Here is a 24,019-nt window from a genome sequence, read left to right as displayed (position 1 = left end):
TTATTTTTACACATTTTGATTTTTTGAGATAACCTCGTATTAGATTATCACAGTTAGTGGATAAAATATGGAAAAGGAGATTTTAAAAAAGAAGACTCCTGGCAGTGACGGCGATGAACCGAACAAAGAAAAGATTAGATGATAAATGTTCGGATAGGAGCTGCAGGATGTTTTGTTGCCACGTTTCTGATGTCGTCCGTTCTGTGGTTGTAGAGTTGAGGTTTTTCGGGGGTTTTCTGGAAAGCTGCAGCAAACCTCTAACAGTTCTCTCTACCAACCTTTGGCAAGCAGATCCCTCAATTTGGGTTTGTTTTTGCAGCCAAAGCAATCCACACAAGGTTTACGGCTTTGTGTGGAAGCTCAGTTGCACTCATGCGTAAGCTGAGTGACATCCGAGTCAAAAAACAGACTCCTTGGTACTTTAGCTTAGTCTCCAGCAGAATAAAAACCCACTTACAGTTTAGTTTACATGGAGATTGTAGTTGTGAACCAACTTCTTTTTTTTTTTTGAGTGATGACATGCCTCGTGGTCCAGGAAGTGTAACTATAGCGACCGCTATTTTTTTAGCTGGGAAAAGTTAACCAACCTTTGTGTGTATTGTGTGTTTGTGCGTTTATTTTATGCCATACGCTGAAGCGAAGTTACCATAAGGTAGGTTGGGAGATTTGAGGAGGACACACATTGTCTCGACTTGTGTCTCAACGCACAAACACACATCGTACTGCTGAGTCGACCTGTCTGACTGTGATTGAAGCTTTCTGTGCCATCTATCGATGTTTATATGTGTACGAAAAGAATGCTTTGAGAGAGACAACAGGAAGTCTCTGAGGTGTAACACAGACGCACTGAGCTGTTAGCAGGACAAATAACTCCCAGAACATGACAACAGGATGTGATGTGGCTGCAGCTGCTCGTTTCTACATTTTGTCACCTGCCATGTTACCACGGTGACAATGCAGCCTCCCCACTACTTAACGCAGCATTTTGCATGAAGCAAGGCCAGTAAAGCACATGGAGGCATTCCCACAGGCGGACAGACTGTCACATTTGGTTTTTAGCTTGGTGCTGGATTTCACTGAGATATTATCTGGATTATATGCTGGAAGTGATGCACCTCAACTCCTAAAGTTATTGAGTTCCTTTTTATTCTGGCTTGACTAAAGCCTTAGTCTCAACAGGCCTTATGGGTGGATACAGGGTGTCTAATCGGCATGGGGCATGCCGGTGGCCCGCACAAAGTTTTAAGATTGTAGACCACTCGAGAAGCCTGTAAAGCCAAAACGTTCATGCACATATTTTTTGCGGGCCTACTGGGGTCGACAGGTCATAACAGACACTTATACACATAATGTTAAATTCACACCGTGCACAGAACGCGTGTTCAGGAACAAGCTAAACGAGGGCTGACACTCGGGCCAGCCAATACACGCACCTTACTAACGACTAGACTGTGTCGTTGGGACACCACATGACAGCCTCACCAGCACGTAAAGTGCGGGTAAGTTACATTATCTTTACGAACACCTTAAGATACATTGTCCAAACGCACGACAGTCGTACATTCCATTTCTATGAAGTCCCCTAAGGGTGCTGCACAATGCTCAAGGGAACTGCAAGACACACCTGCGCTCACCTTGACCTTTTGAGATCAAGCTCACAACAAGTCACAGGTAATAAGAATTCACTACAGGGGTAATAAAACCCACAATGTGATGTCCTTGTCTCAAGAGGTTAAGATGCTGGCACTACTCTCTACAACCCTCCATGGACTCAGACAACTCAAACATTGCCCACACCCGGATGGGGCAACCCCTGTGTGGGTGTGACTAAGGCCATAACCCAGTGGAAGTAAATGAGGGATAGTTCTAGGTTTGGGAAATTTAAATACTCTGCCCCAAGTGGGTATATGAGTTCATGAGATTACAATCACAGGCTTTTAGGGAGACTCTTTGTTCTTGGAGACTTTATGAAATCATGTGTGTGCTTAAGAGGGGATGGAAAAAGGAAACAGATAGGAGTAACTAATCTATCAGTGGGAGCAGAAACTAGACACTCACACCCCACGCTGTCTAGCTGAGATAATCTCATCTCCATCTGCTTGCTTTGGCTCTGTAATAGGCTGCTCCTTTCCTAACTGTCTGTTTCCCCTCACTCAACACTAACCCAATAAAAAGAACCAATTTTTAGCAATTCCCTCCTAAATGTGAGGCCAATGGAATAGCTCTGAAATTGTTTGATTTGACCCTCACACAATGTAACCCTGAAGGCTGCTCCGTGACCTGCACCTGTGCGCGTCCACGAGCTCCATGTTTCTCTGTGCGCATGTGTACACACTAAAATAAATGTGCCTGCTAATAAAGGGGACGCAGCGGTTAGATGAGAAGCTGACGTACATCTTTTTTTCTCAGGCACGGCAGCAAGCTCAAGTGAGGCACCAGATGGCCGCCGACAGTAAGAACGATTACCACTCCTACCTGCAGAAGTTCAACCAGGAGCAGCATGAACATTACTACACTGTTATTCCCAACATATTTCAGGTAAACACAACAAGAAATGCATTAAAACGGTTTCCTTTGATAACTGATACTGTGTCAGAATTGTGAGTTCATGTGAACCCTCTACCCACTCTGCTAAAAATAACATGGTAGACACAAGCACCAACAGTTATTTTCGGTTAGCCAACCGATAAAGTTATGTTACAAAACCATTCTTTGTTTAATAACCAATTGTTTCTTTTCATACATAACCTTGATGGGACGCAGAATCTTCAAGACATGGAAGAGAAAAGAATTGAGAGACTAGGAGTGTGTATGAAGACATTTGCTGAGGTGGACCGTCAAGTGCTGCCCATCGTGGGGAAGTGTTTAGACGGCATGACGAGCGCTGCTGAGGGCATCGAGCCCAAGACCGTGAGTACACACAGTAATAAATCTGTGCCCAGACCCCATATGGGACACATTACTCACTACGTCCTGCTGATCACAACCCACACATAGTGGAAATAGGCTATCACTGAAGCAACAAGTCTGTTACCTTCATGGGACTCTTGAGGGGGCCCTCCCAAACAAACTGGTGAGGAGCAGCCTACCTTGAAACGCTAAACTAAGGGCAGATTGAGTATGTGGGCTGGCCTTCTCTTTATAGTTAGAAAATCAATGAACCAAGCAGTGCAGTGTTTCTCCCTTGAGCCTTTTGTCAGCTTCTTTGTGTTAAAAATATACTCGGTAGTTCCCTTTAAAGGGCCGTTACGCAGAGTTTGCACAGCAAGCTCACTTCACTGACTCTGAAATGCAGCTTGAGGAGAAAAGTTATCTTAAAATTAGCAGATGATGCCACAAAGGTTACCTCAATTTCTGTCCAGAAAACACTAGTTTAACCCAATTAGTTTAACCCTTTAACCATCGCTATGCAATACTAGTGCATAAACTGACAGTTGGAAGAGGCTGGGTGCGAAATGTCGAAGTGCTGCAAATCTCACGAATCTTGCTCCAGGCTTTTTCTTTCACAGCTCTATCTAAATATATAAAAGACTTGGTGTCATAGAATTCCAGCCAGGCACAAACCCCATTATTCCTTTTACCTTTATGATCAATTTAAAGGACTCTACCTATACATCCTTACCAAATCCGAGTCCCTGGTTCGTCAAAGTTTAAACTTGTAATGCGTGTTTTGTACATGGAGCCCAATAACGGTTGTGGAAACTTGTGTAGCTACATGTGAACACCAGCCCAAAACGCACATTTTCACGCATTCACACTGACTTTTCATTGGAAGTGTTTGTTTGAAGGCGCTTCGCCGAGGCCGCTGTGAACGTTTCATAACTCTTTGATCGTTTATGCAGCTAATTTAATTCCAATGGATTCTGAAGCTGAGCAAAGCAGCTTTGCGCTGATATGCAACACTTTACAGTTGTAAAGTATTTAAGGCAAAACCAAGGAGCACCTTTCCACTGATATACAACATTTTACTAGCTTAAGGACTTTACTAACATAATTATCGCAAATCAGCACAAAGCTGCTCTTCGCCTCTTCAGAATCCATAGGAATTACGTTAAACGGTCAAAGAGTTATTGTAGTTCAAAGGGTTTATGATATTTAGTGTCGCTGGCGACACCTCCTGCATTAAAGGCAGACTAAAGGTCAATTTGTGGCAAATTAGGTTTAGTTTGACCTCACAAATCTGACCTAAAGTAGAACAGTTAGGACTAATACCACAAACAAAGCCACAAATTTCAGTTTTTTCTTGTGAAAAAGAAACGGCATCCACTTTTTTCCAAGGAAGAACCTAATACTGGCTAAAATACATGTCTAGATTAAAACTCTTATTTTTATCTTTACAACAGTAAACTACATTGAAAGTGTGCAGCAATAAACTAATAACATTATAAGGCCTCCTCTATAAAAAAGGCAAGATTCATAATTTTTATTCACTCAAAAAATGAACTGCAGCTGTTTTTACTTTTACTAAAGTGTGTTTTATTATGTTTATTTAACTCTATTTTCCACATATTTTCAAAAAGCTTGTGTAAATATTACTTAAAACATTTAATATTTTGCATTACTCAATGATTTAGGCAAGGCACAACACTCTTGAGTACAATTCTAAAATATTTATCCTCGTGGGATTTCGTAGCTGATAATGTATATATTACTCAATGTGGTTGCATGCAACCGCTTGACCCAAGCCTTCTAGGTAAATCTACAGATTTTGTTTGAGTGATTGGGCCGTTTGTCATTTATTTTCCAATCAAATGGAGATAAGGAAAAGCTCTCTTCAGAGGGTGGAGAGCACAGCTTTTATTTGTTTTTGGCTGTTGATGCGCAGCCATAGTTTATTTTCTTGGAGCTTCTGTTCTGAATATGAGCAGTATTTTATTTTGAAATGTCACATGTTGGCTGCCTGCTATATGACAAAAACAAGAATGTCCTGAGGGATTGCATCGTATGTGTGCTGAGTACATGGCGCTGCTCCAGGGAGATGACTCCAGACTGCTCTGCTGCAGTAAACAGCGACGGGGAAGGACATGTCACATGTTTCCTCCTCTGCCTGTTTCTCCTCTTCCACATGTGGAGAAAAAAAAGCAGATCTTTACCCCCAGAACCCAACTCCAACTGTCTGTGTGTATCAGCAGAGTCAGGTCGATGTACACTGCAGCTGATAAACGCCTTCCTTCCTCTGTGTCACAGATGTTGTCCTGAGATACCTCTTAAACATTTGTGTCTTTTCCTCTTTTCTTTGTGTCACAAAACAATCTGAACTGAAATACTCAAATACAATCTGGACCAACATACTTCCTCTGCTAAGTCATAGTTTTATCATTCGAAAATCAGACTTTGATGAACAGCTACACCTTCTCTCCCTCCAGGACTCCAATCAGGTGGTAGAGTCCTACAAGTCTGGTTTCGAGCCCCCAGGTGACGTGGAGTTCGAAGACTACGGTCAGGCCATGAAGAGGACGGTGTCGGAGAACAGCCTGTCCAACTCCAGAGAGTCCAAAGAGAAGCCTGCTGGCAAGAGCAAAAGCAAACTGTGGCCTTTCATTAAGAACAAGAACAAGGTAACGCACGGGTGACCGCCGAACACGGGTTAGAGCCCAGCCTCGCTGGTTCAAAGGCGCTGCGCTCACATGGGGGTCACCTTGCTGTTTGTGGGATGAAGGGCTGGAGTTATAAATCCTGATAATCTGATCTGCCTTTTGCAATAGATGCGTGTTCGCTGTAGCCACTGATTGTTTGTATGAGTTACTCAAAACTTATGTTTATCTCTGAGCTGGACATATCCTTTGCTGGTTCTTTATTAGTATTGCCGTTTTTTTTTGTTGTTGTATTATTTGCCACCCTCCTCCTCCTCCTCCCTCGCAAGCGCCCACACCGATTCTTCATCCTCAACCTCCGTAGCTTACACTAACGTATTTCTGCCTTTCTCTATGGACGGAATCAAACTGGCATTAACACACTGTCAGATCTGAAGTAACAGCCTTCCTTCACCGTTTTCCACTGATCAATCATCAGTCTAGAGTGTCTGGAGCATCGGATTCCTGCTTTTGAGCAAGACTCATCTGTCTGGTGGTGCTGTTTATGCTGAGTTGGATCAGAGTATGAGTGTGTGGGGAAAAAAACTTAAAAATAAGAGTCTGTGTGTTACTAAAATACAATGCTTAGCAGAAAGCACAAACATGGCAACAGGGTCCAGGCAGCTTGTGTAGCAGCAAAATTTAGAAAGAAAAATAAAAAATCAGAGCATGGCCTTGTAGATTTTCAGTAACTGGATTCCTATATTTAAATAGACAAATGCTGGATTACTCACACATGCATGCGCACTGTAAGTTTTTGTTTGGCACTAATAACAGTGGTTCCTCGTTTATCGCGGGTATTGCGTTCTAAAAATAACAAAATCTGTGATGTATAGATGTTTTTTAAGACTGTAACACCCCTCACTACACACTTTTTACACTTTTCTCAGACGAACATGGACATTTTTACACTTTTCTCTCTTCTTTAAACACTCAAAGTTAAAAACCTTCGTAGAGACAAAAGTCCAGTCATTGACTGTATATGAGAGCTGGACTGAGTGAGTGTGACGTCACCCATAGAAATTGTTTTTTTCTTCCAACTAAATAATGATCCCACTCCAATCATATTTTGAGGATCAACAAGAATACGTTTAATAAAGCTAGCAGAGCAAGAATGGTTCTTCTGGCAAATAGAATGATTGAGTAATAGCAGTTTATTCCTCAATAGGAGTCTATGGAAGTTTGGCCTTTTGGAGCCAGCGGGTACTTCCTGTTTGAAACACGATGGGGAAAGAGTCACTCAGTCCAGTTCCCATATACAGTCAATGGATATAGCATGAAATTAAAGATTTGCTCGTGATCAAAGATTAACGTAAACTAAACACATTCTGTACAGGAGCGTGACAAGGAGGAGATTGATTGACAATATTCTACAGCCAATCAGGAAGCAGAATGCAAAGCACTGTTTAAAAAGAAAAAATAAACAAAATAAATGTGCGAGAACACAAAATGTGAACCGAGTTATTCTAGGGACCACTGTACTGCTTCGATTCTGAAGTAGTAGTCGGGTAATGATGCAGCCTTTAAGTTCAGTGATAACACCTGTGGCGTTCTCAAGCTCTGCGGTGAATTGAGGAAAACACGAAAAAAGATGTCCAGAAAAGCATCCAGCATGCGCTTCAACTGACTCTTGTGCTGTTTGCCTTGTTGCAGCTGCTTGCTTTAACACATTTTACTCTTCCTACTCACCGCGATCGTTTTGTTTCGTTGAAACTGTTTCCATGTCTTTTGTGTTTGACAGTTTATTCCCACAACAAATCTTATCAAACACTAGGTTTGGCATTCTTTTGGTTGTCCTTAATTTCCGTTTGGGCTTTCTGTTGTGTGTTCATTTTTTAATATTTGTAAGAGCCTTATTTATTTCGTTTTGTGTTCCCTCCTTTTCCTCCTTTTGTCTGTTTTTTTTTGTTGGGATTTTTCGCCCCTTCTTCTTCTTCCACGTTTTTCCTCCGTTTCCCTCTCCAACTCGCCCCCCTCATATTGGTAGCTCATGTCCCTGTTAACGTCCCCCCGCCAGCCCCCACCTGCCCCCCCAGCCTCATCCCCACCCTTACCCTCTGCTGTTCCCAACGACCCCCAGTCTCCAAAGCAGCCCAAGGAGCCCCTCTCCCACCGCCTCAACGACTTCATGGCCTCCAAACCCAAAATGCACTGCCTCCGGAGCCTGAGGCGAGGGGTAAGTGTGTGTGTCCATCCAGCTTTGTGCGTGACCGTGTGTGTGTGTGTGTTTGTGTTTGCACCTGTACCTGAGCTCCAGCTGCACTGTATGAGTGAAGCAATCTCAATTTACTGTCAGATCAACTCTGCTCTCAAGCAGGAAATGTTTTTTGACCCTAATGGCTTCACTCACACACTGTTCAGCCTTTTTGCTTCTCTGGCATGCTTCTGTCGAGGGTAACTAGGTCTACCTGACTTGTCTGCCTCACCAGCAGTTTCCTCATTTTGTCCCTTCATTTCCATGTTAACTGCTCTCACAATGACAGTCCCCGTGACCCAACACCTCTCCCCTTTGACAAGGCATTTGCAAGTCGCCTCAGCAGCCCCGGCAGCATGGAGATGGCTTTCTGCGCTCGCATTTATGGAGGCAGGTTGTTTTATTTTGGTTTGACCGCACGAAGAACACAAAGAAGAGAAACCTCGTGATAAGAATCAAGTGATGGATATTATGGGAACAGCCTGGAGCGTAACTTTCAAAGCCTCCCCGGAGGGTTTTGCGTTTTATCAGCATCAGGCCCGTGTCCTGGTTCATGTCAACAGCAGTTCCTGTTCTATAGACCCACTATGTTATAAGGGAGCCGCTTGTTGAAATGTCACTGGGGAAGGTCACAGCACAAGCCCCCACCAGCTCTCCCTGACCTCAGGAATGGGCGTTTACCCTCTTTTCCGGTTTCCACAATTATAATGTGGCGTCTAGTTTGTTTGTCCATTTATGAAAGGGCAGCAGGTATCACAGCACAAACACTGCTGTGAATCGGTGTAATCTGGAAAAGCAGCAGCAGCTTGCTGTGTACCCGTGTCCTGATGTATTGTGCAGGAAATGAGTGAAAGCAGCGCAGAGAAAAGGGAAGTGTTCTGTTCTGCAGGCGCCTCGTAGATCTAGCAGGAAGTGCACGTTTTTGAAAGCGGAAGTGCTGCAACAGCTCGTGAGGAGATAGAAAAAAATAATAATTCACAGATAAAACAGGATTCATTGTTTCTGACTTTCTAAAAAAGGCTGAAATCCGACTTTGGTTACATTTATTGTCTAAGCTGAGGCTGACTTTATCAGCAGCTGGGGACATTCAGTAAGTTTGTGTTTAGTTAGAAAGTTTGCTTTAGACTAGTTCTATTTTTATAAACAGTTCACCATCTAAAATCAATGAGGAATAGAAAGATTCCTTTGGGTAAACATTTTACAAACCTAGAGACCCCCCCTCTACCTTCACACACTTTTCCAGGCATAACCCCTGACCTGCATCTATCTCATAATCAATGACAGTATATTTGTCCATTTGAAGAAATGATTTAACAATAAATTTTACTTTTTTACTTGTCACAATGTTTGATTTGCATTTGAAATGTGTAATGCTCATTGAGAAAAGGATGTAGATTTTAAAACTTACACTCAAACAGAGCATTACTAATAAAAAGGAGCCATTCATTGTTTCTGTGTTGGGCATTGTCATTCATTTCATAAGAAATATGAGGATATTTTTAATACATTTGATAGAAACACACCTTTGATGGACCACTAACCCTGGTAGATGTCAGGAGGTTAGTATTATTAATGAGCGATAACACTGGAAAACTGGGAAGTAAACACCAACAAATGAAGTTATATACCCATTTACTTTGTTAATTCAAGTAGCCAGGTTTTTTTTTTAACTGTGTTTTATGAAATAACTTCTAAGAGTTTATCAATTCTTCCACATGTTTGCATCTGTAGATCAGTATACATCATGGAATGAAGCAGAGCACCATAGCAGTAAGACACAGGGTTCCTACTTCTTATATTATGAACAGTTTGGTTGCCAAAGATATATCTGTTATTTGATTTATCACAGTGCTTCCCAAACGGGTAATGTGTTCATGGGATTATTTTAAAAATAAACAAGAATGGACTCTTTTATGTCTATGGTTTGACACTAAATTTTAATTTCTTTAATAAAACATGCAAACAAACAATTAAAACAGGTTTCCCTCCCCCCACCTTTGGCAAAGAAAATGTAACAGGGATTAATGAGCCTGTGGAGGTTGCATGTCGGCTAGCACGGTGGAAAGATGTCCGCCCCGCAGGAGAAGCTTCATGTTCCGTCTCATCCATCTGCACTCATGCTGTATGTGTGCTTGTAAAAGCTTGGGCGGTAAAAGAGCAACCATCTTGTTGTGGGAGTCAGATTAAGACAATATTAAAGTATAAGACTTTTTTTTTCTCTCTGAGATGAATTGACAAAAACCTTTTTCTCTGACGACCGCCACAGCAACAATCTCCGCGCTCACTCCTTTATCACAAAGAGCTCATGAAGAGGACTCTGGGTCAACCCACATATGCTTTTGAAGCAAGGCAATATGTAGTAAGTGTGTGAGGGGAGGTAGTAAGTATCCCAACCTTGTTGTTGACAGACACGATTGTTGACAGAGCTTTGTATCAAAAAGGCTAGTGTCTGCTATGGGCTCAGTTTGGATCGCATGGGTCCAAGTGGTTCAAACTCGGGGCGAATGATCGGGAAAGATGACGACTTCACCCTTCATTACGCATATCAGCTTGAGGTTTGCCGTGGCAGAGCTTCCTCAGCAGGCATCTATAAAGGGGTCAATTCACAAAGTGTCTCAAGCACCTGAACATGTGATAACAGGTGTGACGATGCCTTTCATCCCACACAGCAAGTGCTAAATGAACCTTAAACTAATGGAGGTGTTTTTAGATATGGTGTTAGTCCCACTTTGGACCTGTGTTCAATCTGCAGTGCCAAGAATTTACCCCTCCAGGGCTTTCTGTGTGCTTTTATAGCAGCCGTCATGTTGGTAGAACCATGATATATTTGTATATCCATGTCTGTCTGTTTTTGTTTAAAGTAACTTGGATATCTTCTGTAGCGTATGAGCTCTTTTGTGGCCATGTAACCAACCATGATGATCCACTTAGTTATTTTCCAATTTCCCTTAATTATCATGATTTTTCTGAAAGGCAAACAAAGGTTTTTTAAAAATTGAAAAAGTAAAAGAAGTCTTTGGTTATTGACACCTAACAAAAATATGACCCTATATTCATAAAACTAAGAAGAACATGTACAATTCTGGGGAGATTTTCAGAATCCAGTTGGCTGGGGACCAAAAAAAAACCAAGATAATGCACAAAAAAGACAATGAAAAGTAAAAAAAAAAAAGAAAGTATGGGCTTGAATCAAGGGAAATTTGGAAGAATAATTACATAGTTGCACAATAGACACAATTAAACACAGAGTTCTTGGCAAGTGTTTGCATTTCCCAAATCAACCTTTGCGTGGGCACAAATGCCACAGTTTACACACTTACTGTTCCAGTTGCATTCATCGTACGCCAATGTATGAAAAGAGCTAAATGTGTATTATTTCATTTTTCCATGATTTTAAACAAAGATTTGGTTTATGCTGTGGATTTACACTTGATTTGAGCAGTCGACATACTAGATGGGATACCACGTAACTAATGTGTAGTATCACGTCAAGGTGTGTTCAGTGTTTACACCGGATAACGTAGTCCAGGAATAAAGGCCGACGTTGTGGCGATAAGCGATGAAAGTCTGCTGCGCAGAATGTCAGAGTGAAATAAAGCATCTTTGGCACATTCAACTCTTCTCTTTCATCACTTTAACCCTAATTCCTTCAAATCCAAGCGGTACCCATCCCTAGTCTGGAGTCACCAGCAGATACGGATTTTTGATACTTTTTACAGAGTTCTACATTTACACGTTTTCACTCAACAAAGACAGTCAAATCTAAACCTATAGCCCGTGATGTAAAGAACCTTTTCATGTCATATGCTTCCACTCAATGTGTTTCAGTTTTCAGGGAGTAAAAAAGAAAGCAGACAAAGTCCATACCTCTGCTGAACTGAAAAAAGGACCATTTGACCGATAAAGACAACGGATGTGTGTAATTGTAGTAAGGAAGTCCAGGTGATTGAGTTGATTAGCCAAACAAAAAGAGTCAAGCTCCTGAGTTCACCAGCCTATGAGCATATAACAGGATTACCAGTCAAGAGCTGAAGCTCTACCAGCCAACAGCTGTTAACCTACCCTCAAATCTTCTCATCAAATTATAACTATATCCTCTCAAAAGCCAATTATATAACCAGACCTTCAAGACTTTGAGTTCCTAATCACTCTCACACAGACTGGTTTAGTTTGATTTTCCCTGTAAACAGTACGTAAAGTGTGTTTTTTTTTAGTCTCCAAGTATTTGTGTCCAGTATCTGCCTCCATGTCTTCACACGTAACGTGGTGAGATGCTTTTGGCGCCATCTGCTGCTTCCTCGTGTGTAATGGTAGCAGGACATGATCAAACTTTAAACCCCAGTCAACCCCCCTCCATCAATTTTTCTGCATCCACCTATTCATCTGTCTTCTCTTGTCTAAATTCATGCTTCTTCGTTTGGTTGGGCTTTTTTTTTACCCCATCAACTTATAATTTCCCATTTTTTTATCAATCCATTGAGGTGAAAAAATGTCAAACTTCACGGCTTGAGAAAAGAGTTATGGCTTTATGCCTGAAATAGTTTCTGAAAGAGCTTTTTTATGACCCAAGAGCTTTTGGTAAATCCAAACCCTTCATCCTCTAAGCGCTTCACCCTCTTTTCTTCGAACAGTGAAGTCTGACAGAATAAGGCCTCATTATGAAGTGCAGGTGAACTTTTATTCTGTACAGGAAAACAGGAGGTGGCTGTGTCATTTCCATGGTTCTGACTTTTGTTTGTTGTTTTGTCTCCCTGCTGCTCCCTGCCATTTTTATCTTCTCTCCCTCCCCATGAAGCTTTCTCTCAAGCTGGTAAGCATGACCGTGTAACCTCACGAGTGTAGAGGCATGACTGCACGCATGTCACGTCTCCCCAAGTAACATGTTGTCAATAACGCGGTGTACCCCGTTGTGTTTTGTTGTGCTTCTTTTGTTTATTGGATACGATTAAAACCAGTTTTTGTTTTTGGGCTGTGACACATGGAGGACCTTAGGCTTGTGTCGCTGTCTCATTATTTTGTTGTGTGTTTGTTTACTATGTTGTTGATGTGTTGTCTCTACCAAACTGTATCTGTGGTCTCTGTGGTACAGATCACACTCAATTCCCACGTCCGGAGTCTCATTGAGGTGATCAGACTTACTCTACGCTCTACCTGTCCGTCTGTCTCGTAGTCCTTGTTGTCTCCACAAATTACGTCCAGTAACAAACACTAACCTGATCATATGTGGATGTCGTTATCCTCACATTGCATGCATCAAAGGGGTCATTTGAAAAACTAACAGAAGAATCCTCTATGAGCTTTTATGGGAAATAATCTAATTTTCTCTAGATCAGACACAGGAAAGTTTGTTGAACTTCTTTGTTGAACTTTTTTTTTAAGGTACATTTTCTTAAGTTTGTTTCATATGAATATTGATGTTTGCTGGAAAACAGGAGGAAAAATTTACAATTAGGCTTTTAACTTTCATTTAGGCAAACCGAGACATTTGTATCTCGTTTGGTCAGCATTCCCGTACACAGTTGGGCTTTTGGTTTCCATATTTAAACATTTCTTGCATTGGGTTTTGCCACATTTCTCATGCTTTGTAATATTAAAATGTTGTAATTGAGCTTTAAATAGCATCAGTTGAACAAACTAAATTACTAAATTATGAGTTTGTGACACTTCTTTAATTGATATTTTTTTAAATGTTTTTTTAGGCTTCTATACACCAAAACGTATTCTAAAAAATAGTGGTTTTATGGGCAGGTACACTTGTTTGTCGGATGCATTAAAAAAGGCACGGTCAACCCATGCTACGTTCACACCGGGCATGTGACGTGCATTCTTGAACCCACATTTAGCTAATGGCATTCACACTGGACAGGCAAGGAGGGGCTTCTTGTTCTTTTGTTACTCTTGCTAGCGCATGTCCATCACCTACAGTTGGAAAAAGTTTGGTGTCAATTGTCAAAGCGGTGCAAATCCTGGTCCAGGCTTTTTCTTTCACGGCTCTATTCCAATTTATGAAAGACTTTATACAAATATGCCCGGGCACAAACTGGTTGGCACTTCTGTGAATGAAAAGGGACGCCATCCATACGTCACTACCAAATCTGAGTCTCTGATTGGTCAGTTCAGCCTGGAATAACTTCGAACGCACATTCAGTGGGCACGCATTTTGTTAGTGGAGCAAACAGTTGTAGAAACTTGCGTAGTGACATGTGAACGCGAGAGTTTTGAACACAGAAGCCCAAAAATATATATATATATATATGTATATGCGTTTACATAGACTTTTTGTTGGAAGAGGTCTTTTCAAAGCGCGCTGCTGAGGGCGGTGTGACTGTAGCTTCAGTTTGACTGAGATACATCATTCCTCATGTTTTCCAGCTTTATTTTAAGGTCTTTTAACAACACTTTCTGACTCCCAACTTGTTCACATCATCTTATTGGCTGAAGTTTGCATTTCAGGACATTGAGTTTCTGAAACTGCCAAATTATTTCAATAAATCTATGAATTGATTTTCTTTGAAAGTAGCTTCTTTAGTAATTTTTTCAAGCAAAAAAAAGTTTTTGCAAGTTACTGTCTAAGAATTTTGAGTTATATTTACAAAAGTTCTACTTTTTGAATTACTCGCTATTTATAAATCTTTAAAAACCAAACTAACTTTGTTTTACACTTTCAATATGTTGGCTCAAAAAGTGTTGAATCTTTTTAGTCTTCGTCTCCTGGTTTTAACTTTAAATAAACCCATTTGTGAAAAGCTGAACCGAAAAAAACAAAACCAGAGAAAATTATTGAATGCTAAAGTAAAGATGTTGGGCAATTGGTAGAATATACTGAGTTTAAAAACAAACACAAGTGTGTTTGAAATGAGTTAAAAGAACTTTCTTAAACAAAGACAAAGATGAAATGGAGCATATATATAAAGGAAGGTTTGCTATATAAAAGGGAGCTTTAACACAAAAAGCTTATTGCCCAGATTTATTTTTTTTGTCTCGCAACAAAGAAAATCTCTGGTTATTATGGCGTAATTTAGGTTGTAAGCTAAAACGTATTATAGGTACTGTTTCAAATAAAAGGAAGGTCAAGATAAATGCATTTGAAAATGATTTGTAACCAATGAAATTGTCTTCCACCTGGAAGTGAAAGCCAGCCTAATCTGTCAAACAGTGTGCATTGATGAGAACTATAGGAACAGCAGAGCACAAAGCAGCAACAAAGATTTGTAGATGACATCTAGGGTGTGCAAGCAGGCTGAAGAAGCACTGAAGTGAATAATATCAGCAAAGTCTAAAATAGGAAGTAATAATTCTGAGGTTAGTCGATAAAGCAGTGAACTGACCGGTAAAGTGTTTTAAGAAAATAGCTTGATTTACTAGTGATCGATTGAATATGAGTTTGAAAAGATAAATGAAACCAGATATTTCAAAGATTTTGTTTCCTCAAGAGGAGATTAGTCCAAAAAAATGCAGGTTAAGATTTCAACTATCAGGATTTATTGTATCTGTCCAGAAGGTCCTCACAGTGTAACAAGTTGGGAGTGTTTTATTTTTTGGAATTTGTGGAATCAGATTTACATTTCATGTAGAGAAATCCATTGGTATGTTTTATTCTAAATAAATTACCGGTACTTATTAAAGAAATTATATTATTATTTTTCTTTTTTGTAGATCGACCTTGTAGAAAACAACACACTCCATTGATTTCATCTGACCAGATGATTAAGCATCACTAAACGAACTGAAGAGCATGATGTCCGTGCATGGTGTTATGTTGCATGTCCAGTTAAGTGTTGCATGCTGATACCGGAGAAAAAGGCTTTACCTGGTTGCCATGGAAACCTAGAAACTGTGAGCCTCATGTGCAGGGAATCGCAGCTATAAACTCCTGTGCAGCCTCAGAGGCGTCCATCAGCAGACCTTCACATCTCCACTGGCAGCACATTTTCTTAAGTCAGGCTCCAGCATATAAAAGTCTTTTATCTAGAAATGTATCGATGATATCTACAGAGCTCTGAAATGCTCAAAAGAGCAAGTTTTTCATGAAAAAAGCTGCACTTTTGTGTATTGTTTTAATACACAATTATTTGCTTTAAAACGAATTTAAGACTGAAGTTTAAAGGGACGTTTTGCCACAAGACAAAAGTTAGAAAAAAAGTTAAAATAAATACAACAGAATTATTCCTGACAGAAAATATCTGGAGCTGCTTGGGTTTGGACCCTTTTAAGATTTAAAAACTCATTGATTTCTGTTTAGCTTCATCACTAAACCTCTTTTAGAAAACACTCAATACTGTTGGAGAACAATTGTGCAGCTCCAGAGCCATTAGCCACCTGATACTGACACACCACATGAGCTATAACACCCAAATATGTGGCCTTTATTACATTTCCAATGGATCAAAGAGGATATTAGATCAGGAACTGAATAGATGAGACGGATAAATGCCTGAACCTTTAGTAAGTGGGTTACAGAGCAGCTGCTGGATTTCTTTCAGGAGGCTTTTTAGGAGCTAAATAATTCAGTGGAATCAACGCTCAGAGGCAAACTGAGACACTGCACCTTCCACCTCAAAATAAAGTATAACCCTTTAGTTGTGTTATTTTATTAATCTTTTGTTTCTCTTTTCTTTGTCTTTTTTCTTTTTCTTGCTTTTTCCCCTCGATCTTTTTGTTCATGTAGGGTTCTGTCCCTGAAGACTTCAGTCACCTGCCTCCAGAACAGAGGAGGAAGAAGCTGCAGGGCAAGATCGACGAACTGAAAAAAGACATTCAAAAAGAGATGGACCAGAGGTATCTTCTCAGAGTTTCACCGCTGCTTTCATGCAAAGATCAAAGCCGATCTTCTTCCTCAACGTTCAACAAATGTCTCCCCACAGAGATGCTCTGACGAAGATGAAAGACGTGTACGTGAAGAACCCTCAGATGGGAGATCCAGCCAGCGTGGACCCCCGGCTAGCAGAGATCGCCATGAACATCGAGAAGCTGCAGAGCGAGGAGCAGAAGTTTGAGGTCAGTTCAGCGTCAGATGTTAGTGTTGGCGAAGCTTTTCGTTTAGCTTATCCCAGGCAGTAAATGATGAACCACTCAAACACTGACCTCCATTTGGGTTGAGTTCAAAGAGAGCTGTTGTTGGGCGGATGAGAGGCAGCTGGAGGGTTTGGCTGCACGTTCCTGCAGGCCGAGGAGAAGATTCTAACAGAAGATTTTCTTTTGAGCATCTGGCCAAATGTGGAGATGTCTTTCTTCGCTTGGAACCATATGAAAAGTTTTACCTTTCCTTTTTTACATTTTTTGTCTTTGAGTTTCTAAAGATTTGCTCATAAATAATATGTATTCTTATTATTCAAACGTCTTTTTTCCTTTGGATTATTTTAATTTCTTCCAGCATCTTAGCATTTTTCCAATCATCTGAAGTCCAGTATTTGTTTACGCATATTAAATTCATTATTGTGAGAGAATTCTTCTTTTATTTTGTGCATGTCTTTGTTTTTGTTCCTGAAGATGAAGCCAGCCTTTTGGAAGGGTAAAATCCATCTGCATTTGTATTTCAGAACTGGTTAGCAGAGGTGGAGGAGAGGATGCCCTCAAAGAGCGAAACCCACCGCAAAAGTGTCATCTACGAGACCCAAAACAGCACAGTGAGCAACAACTGTGCGCAGGACAGAGAGAGGTATGATATACTCATCAGACCCAGACAGGGGACTTGTGTCAGGCCTTGTTTGCCAGAGGAGGAAGCAGGGAAGTGGCGTCTGTTTTCACCGTAGTATTTACTGTGTCTGTTGGCCCCTGAGCAGCCCGGACGGCAGCTACACGGAGGAACAGAGTGCAGAGACTCAGGTCAAAGCCGTCGCCAACCGCACCTCCTGCGCGCCGGAGTCAGACGACGAGTTTGATGAGCTGGAGACTATCGGCACCTGCAAAGCCTTGTACACCTTTGAAGGTATTAGCAGCCCCGCTTGATGTGAGAGGAAAGCTTTGCTCTTAGGATGCTGCTGCACCATAGCGGCCGTTAGTTGTAGAAACACGTTTGATCCATTAGCTGTAAAGGAGAACTGGACTGAGTGAGTGTGACATCACACATAGAAAATGGCTTACTTCTGGCTCCAATGACACAAAGTCGATTCAGTAGCCCCTTTTTTGCAATATGGACGCCACCATGTTGAAGCTAGATGACATCAGTAAGCAGTGATTGGTTGATCCATCAACGTGGAGGCCAGCAGGCACAACATTATTCATTGAGGCATCTGATTGGCCTGTTTTAACTTGAATAACTGGCACCACAGAAAAATATCCATTGGCACAGAGTAATAAGCTCGTCCCCATTTCCCATCATCCATCTGTTGACTTTCTCTCCCACTAGCTTACAGCCCCAACCGGTGCAACAAAATGACGTACATGACTGCACATTGACTGCAATGCTTTCAATCAATCTTTACATTGTCAGAAAAAAGTAAATAAAAACACTCAGAACAGTGTTTTTATTGGAGTGGGTCTTTAGACATTCTCAAAATGCGTGAGGTCGAAGCTCAAGAAGATTTCTGTTCACACGTCTATGTGACATTAATGAGAATCTGAGTAGGAAGTGAGCTCAGGCAACAAGAAAACTCCAGTTTCAAGGATTAGAAGTCCACAAAAGCAGAGGAGATTCATAAAGAACAAACTGCTGCAGCTTTAGGAGGAACAAATGCAGCCATGCAGGACACTCAACTTTCACCAAAGAAACCTGCACCCTACTCTTTTCAGAGGAGTGAGAGGTTTGCTTTTAGGAAAAAATCAAGGTCTCACAGTCTGGAGGGAAAGAGGAGGGACACCCAACCCAAGGTCCTGTAGGTTCTGTGGTCAGGAGAGTCATGCCATGTTGGTCCACTGGGTTTTATCAGACCTGGAAGGTTTTTATGCCCACACTTATAAAACCTTTATAATCCTTTCAAGGTTTTAGGACTATAACAACCATGTGATTGATTGATCTAATCCATAATATGTTTGTGAAGAGGTCCTTCCATACTTTGACCCAAAAAATGCAGAAGAACTAAAGATAGCTGATAGAGCAACAGATTATGTCTCTATAATGTCAGTCATCCATGCAATGGGAGTCACAAGCAACAATTAGGATAAAACACATCTTAATATGTTAGCATACCACTTTCTATATTTCTAAAATAGTTTTCTTTTTTATTATTTGAATGAAAAACGTTTGAGGTTACACATTATATTACACATTAATTTCATATGTAGGGGTTTTAGGCACTCTGCGTTGTTGTTGTTGTATGAAAAGTGTTTTATAAATAAAGTTTGACTGGATTTAAATATTAATTTATTGTCATTTCCTCTCCTGTTTATGTTTGTTTCTGCGCAAATGTCAGAATTTCCTAAAAAGGCTAAAATTCTTTCAGGTTGCTGATGACTTTGCATTTTTGCGTCTATTTAAAAAAACAAACTTGAGGATGTTTGCTAAATAAAAAAAATAAAAACTGAAGTTAGCTGAGGGCACTTCTCTTCCTTTCTTCCTCATTTATGGGACTTCTTCCTGCAGGTCAGAATGAGGGCACCATCTCAGTGACAGAAGGCGAGCTGCTGTACGTCATAGAGGAAGACAAAGGAGACGGATGGACACGAGTGAGGAGGAACGAGGAAGAGGAGGGTTACGTCCCCACGTCCTACATTGAGGTCCTTTTGGAAACCAACGCCAAAGGTGCTATGACATATATTTAACTAACAAACCAGTGCCGTGATGAATGCTTCTGCGGGGCCGGTACATATCCATTCTCGTGCTGAGGGGGCGGGGCCAAGATCAGAGACTGTGCCCGCCTCTTCAGAAGAAAGACAAATCAGATTTGTCCATCGTGGGTTACGTGAGTCTTCCTGCTGCAGATCTTTTGGTTATGTTCATGAAGGTGCATGAAGACGATCGGTCCTCACCTTCAGTTCACAACCGTGTCGTCTAGTGAGCGGAACAAACGCTAAAGGCAGACTAGTCTGTGCTTTTTCACTTTGATTATGTTGTACATCGATTATTTTTACATATCAGATTAAAGGTCAAAAACATGGTTTGATCTGTGATAAACCTCTGAAGACTTAATGTTTGAAAAAGAACGTTGAATTATGGGATGTCTTTTACATCTCCTGTAAAATCTCAATACATGGGGCTTTGTCCAAATTCCCTCACTATCTTGTTGGTCCACCATTTTTATTCTTTTTTGTTTTTGGCAACATTAAAATATACTTTTCATTTTTTGTAAACATTTTGGTCAACATCTCAAAAAAATATTCTAGTAAGTGCTGTAAAATACTTTGAGTGGAAGTAGACGCGTTTATATGGGGCACTGATCGGGTTTCCGGTAAGAATCAGATAACAACATGGATCGATGCTCATGAGACGGGCAAAGATAGACCACAATGCATTGCGTTTGAACAATTAGTCATTCAAAATAATATATGTATCAATACATTTCTTAAAAATCATCCAATTTTTTACCATCTGTTGATTTGTAAATAGTCTTTGTAAAATGATCATATTTATATGGTTTTTACTTAGACAAGAAGTTGATGTTAAAAAGATAATAATTAAGTACCGTAGTTAGCATGGGTCCGAATTACATTCAGATCCAGGGCACTAGACAGTCTTTGGTGAGTTTGGTCTGATTAAGGGAATTGGGACAAAGCCGTGGTCATTTCTGTGGACCCTGACTCTGCGAGCTGTCGATCCGTTTCGGTAACTTTCTTATGAAGGAGCAGCTCGCAGGGGGGGGGGAATTCAGTTTCACAATGACAGAGTCGGCCTGTTCTGGTCCATTTTCCAGGCCAGTGGTAAAGGGGGAAGAACGACTTGGACTGGGCTCTATGGTGAGATCTGGCTAGACTCTGTGGTGTCTGGCATGAGACTCTGAGCTGCAGATGAACTTCACTGCCACAACATGACTAAACTGACACAGACAGCCTCGTGCTCTTCATCTGCTGTTAACCGTTTGCTGTGAATGGATGCTGGGAGTTCTGGGCCTTAAGAATGTGATGCAGGCTGCAGCATGTCTGTCTGAGTTTAGCATGTTAGCGACCAGTTAGAAAGCTAAAATGTAGGGAAATACAGCAATTTTCACCTCAGATCGCTTTGATGCTGATTGGTTCTCGGAGTTGTTTTTGATTGATAGGCCGTTACTTTTGCCAAAGGTCAAGGTTGGCCTGAACTTTTTTACTTGGAAGTCCAAAGCAAAGATGAAAACTAGACTAAAGAACAGTCCTGACTTGAGAGGGAATATTTTGGATAGAAAAGGAAAAAGTAAAGTTAAAAATTTAATTCCTTACGCAATGAACATGAAAAAAAGCGTCTATACGCCAGCGTGCAACACATTACTAATGTAGTGTTACATACAGTGTAACAGTAAAGGTTTTACCAATCTGAACACTTTTGTTTATAATCTTTTTCATAGCAATGATAGATACTATGCTTGTTTTTTGTCCCATTTTAAGCTCATCTAAACATTTAATGTGTTTTTTCACATTAAAAAGTTTTAATAAATCTGAAATCCAGCTAATGATGTGATCTGGATGAATGTTGTCTGCAGCCAGGTCCCCCTCCAAATGTAAGATGATGGTACGTTCCATTTTCACGACGCCCCTTCAGGAGTCTTAGGGGAACGCTGAGATACACCTCCGCCCCTCTGTAAGACCCTCCACGGACCCAGACTACCCCAAAAACTCGCAGCACCTGTACGGGTCAACCCCCCCCTCTCAAATTTTCAATGCGTTCCTACCATCTAAAAGCAAAGAAAAACAGTTTTTTGGGGGTCAAACTAACTGTGAGTCTGCAGAAGTTAGCCAGTGGGAAAGGATCACTAAAAATCAACTTGTCTTCTCTCTACAGTCACAGTTTAGTTTTATAAGCTGGTCTTACATTTTTCTCACTGCGAAAAAAAAAATTGAGAGTTATTTGAGACAAGTTTGAGACACCTAAAAGAACTTTTTTTTTTAAAGGAAAAAATTGTTTTTTAAACTTTCAAATATTAAAATTTTGATAAAACTGAATGCTTGAAGAGATTAAATTCAACATTTTTCATGTTTACCCCTCTGTTGAGACTTTCAGGCGCGTATCCTGGAGAACTTGTGTGATTTATCAGAGAAACCGGTGATCCCAAGTGAAAATTGTTGGTTGTTTGTACATTTTTCCCACAATTTGGTTTATACAGCTATTCATGAGCTGTGGATATCCAGACAGATATCATCCTTACATACGGACAGGATTGACTTCGTCTCTTGCTGATTTTCTTTACAACACAGAAACTTTATTTTGAAAAGCTCTACTGAATGCTCAGGTTGTTTTTATTTTTTTTTGGTCATTTCCTCCACGCTGAATTTTTCACTGTGCCGTTTTTTTGTTTTGTTTGTGTGTGTTTTTCGTTTGCATTGCAGATTCCTAAAAGTGCGATGCCGGCTGAGGAAAAGCAGGGCAAGCAGCCTTGGAGAACCTCCCCCTCCTCCTCCTCTCCCCCCAACCCCCGCCCGCACACTCCCCGATGCCAAACAGAGGGCGACGGCCAAATCAGAACGCCGCTGAATTTACCGTTCAGTTACAAACAAAACCGGGGAGGGAAGGGGGGCTGTGGCCGTTTCTGTGACGCTTTCATCAGAGAAATCCCGGAAATTTCAACCGCTCCTGATTTTCTTCATCCTTAACATCCAGTCCGACTCCAAACGACTCAATTTTGCTCCGTCAGCAAAGCTTTGCTTCTCAATGGGACTAACGCTTCCTCCATGCTCGCCATGACCAAGCTGCCCGTCACCTGGCTTTTCCTTCAGCCCTCCACAGGTGCAGGAGGGGGTGTGGTCAGAAACGGGACGCTGCCGGAGAGCGAAGCCATGTGTGTTTGTGGCCCCTCCCTCTAAAACTCCTCTTCACGTTGGCAGGTTTCAGGAGGAAGACGGCGTCCGTGTGTGTGCCCATGCTCATTTGAAAGTCAAAGAAGCGAGCGGTTCCTCATCCATCACCTTTGTCACTGTCCTCTCTCTGACCACACCCCCACTTCCCCAGGTGACCCCCCCCCAGCACGCCCCCTTTTCTGTTTATTGCAACAGCTCGGGGCGTTGTGGCGTGCTGCATGCTTGCCCTGTTTTCCTCGGAAACCCGGCAGGTCAGCTTACGCCAAACACCCACCGGCCCCCGCTGCCGCCTCCGGCCTTCCTGCTCGGTTAACCCCCCCCCTCGCTTCATCCCCCATTGCCTATTGAAATGAACCTGACTGCTACTGTTTATGTTCGGTGCCTGTGGATTTTTTCATTTTTTTACTCTTGTTTTAGATCTCTCCGCTCAGCTTTTTATTCCCTGATTTCTGTTTAGCTTTGACAGTAGCATGTGCCCCCCCCCCTAAAACACACACACACACCCAGACACACACACACCCTCAGCCCCAGTTCAACCCTGAAAAAGGCCAACAGGAGCCTGTTTTGTGACCCCCTCCTCCTCTAGGTCACACGTGTCTTTTCTATTTCTTTTTACTGAATCTTTGTGATTTCTTTTTTTATTGCAAGTTTTGATGCAAGTTTTGGGTTTGCTCCTCCGTCTACTGTCGATGAGAACATACTGTGACGCACAGTTTCCTGTGAACGAGCCCATTCAGGCCTTCAACCGGGTTTCTGCTCTCTCGGAGAACGAAGCAGCCACCAAACTCCACCTCTGTCCACGTCTTTTCAACGGCACATAACGAAAAAGATCAGACTTTTTGTTTTTCCTTTGTTATTTTTCTTTAGCTGGAAATCTGTTGTTGCTTGATTTATCGTGACTGGACGTCTCATAACTGCAAAAAATGTCTTTTTTTTCTTTCTAAAATTGCGGGGAACTCATGCAGCTCCTGCCGCCTGGAGTAACGAAGGATGTGATGATCGTTGTTTTGATGAAATTCCTGCTGAATCTTCAACCACTCCTTCACTTCCTGCCATTTGTGTTTAGTTCTAAAACGTCCAGCTTTTTCAAATGGAAGTCTTTTTAGTCCCAGAGTCACAGGTCTGTACAGAAGAAATGTTGGAACCAGAGAGAATATATACGAGTGTATAAAGTTTAAAAAGAAGACATTATTTTAACTATTGGGAGTCTTCCCACAACGTGATCTGCTTTGCAAAGTAAGACTTCTCTTCCTCTGAAAGGTCTACCAAATGGTGTATTTTGCACTTTTTTGTTTGTGTTCCATTGGGTGGCTCGTGCTTTTGTTTTGAAGCACTGAATTCTTTGTATTGTGTTTTACTGTGCCAATAAAATATGCCTGAAAAATTCCCCTTT

At 41.3% G+C, this 24,019-nt stretch overlaps 1 protein-coding gene across 48 annotated transcripts in view; it reads left to right on the top strand.

Annotated features, from left to right (window-relative positions):
* fnbp1b (formin binding protein 1b) overlaps positions 1-24,019 on the top strand; it is a 59,581-nt gene that overhangs the window by 32,067 nt on the left and 3,495 nt on the right. For 4 of the 48 annotated variants that reach the window (XM_078955894.1, XM_078955892.1, XM_078955895.1 and 1 more), the window contains exons 7-19: positions 638-652; positions 2,410-2,538; positions 2,764-2,910; positions 5,367-5,558; positions 7,561-7,749; positions 10,034-10,126; positions 12,563-12,577; positions 12,857-12,892; positions 16,436-16,545; positions 16,632-16,764; positions 17,307-17,425; positions 17,550-17,695; positions 19,289-19,447. In XM_078955894.1, the coding sequence (XP_078812020.1) occupies positions 638-652; positions 2,410-2,538; positions 2,764-2,910; positions 5,367-5,558; positions 7,561-7,749; positions 10,034-10,126; positions 12,563-12,577; positions 12,857-12,892; positions 16,436-16,545; positions 16,632-16,764; positions 17,307-17,425; positions 17,550-17,695; positions 19,289-19,447 (1,483 nt within the window). Of the gene's footprint in view, positions 1-637; positions 653-2,409; positions 2,539-2,763; positions 2,911-5,366; positions 5,559-7,560; positions 7,750-10,033; positions 10,127-12,562; positions 12,578-12,856; positions 12,893-16,435; positions 16,546-16,631; positions 16,765-17,306; positions 17,426-17,549; positions 17,696-19,288; positions 19,567-20,555; positions 20,599-22,158; positions 24,013-24,019 lie in introns of those variants that run through there. The other 44 variants (XM_078955926.1, XM_078955921.1, XM_078955927.1 and 41 more) reach the window with 32 other exon arrangements.

This window comes from Oryzias latipes, chromosome 12 (assembly GCF_053564925.1).
Source record: "Oryzias latipes strain Hd-rR chromosome 12, Olatipes_Hd-rR_3.1".
Lineage (NCBI taxonomy): Eukaryota > Metazoa > Chordata > Actinopteri > Beloniformes > Adrianichthyidae > Oryzias > Oryzias latipes.
Note: the sequence above shows the minus strand (reverse complement) of the source record. Positions and strands in the feature narration are given on the sequence as shown.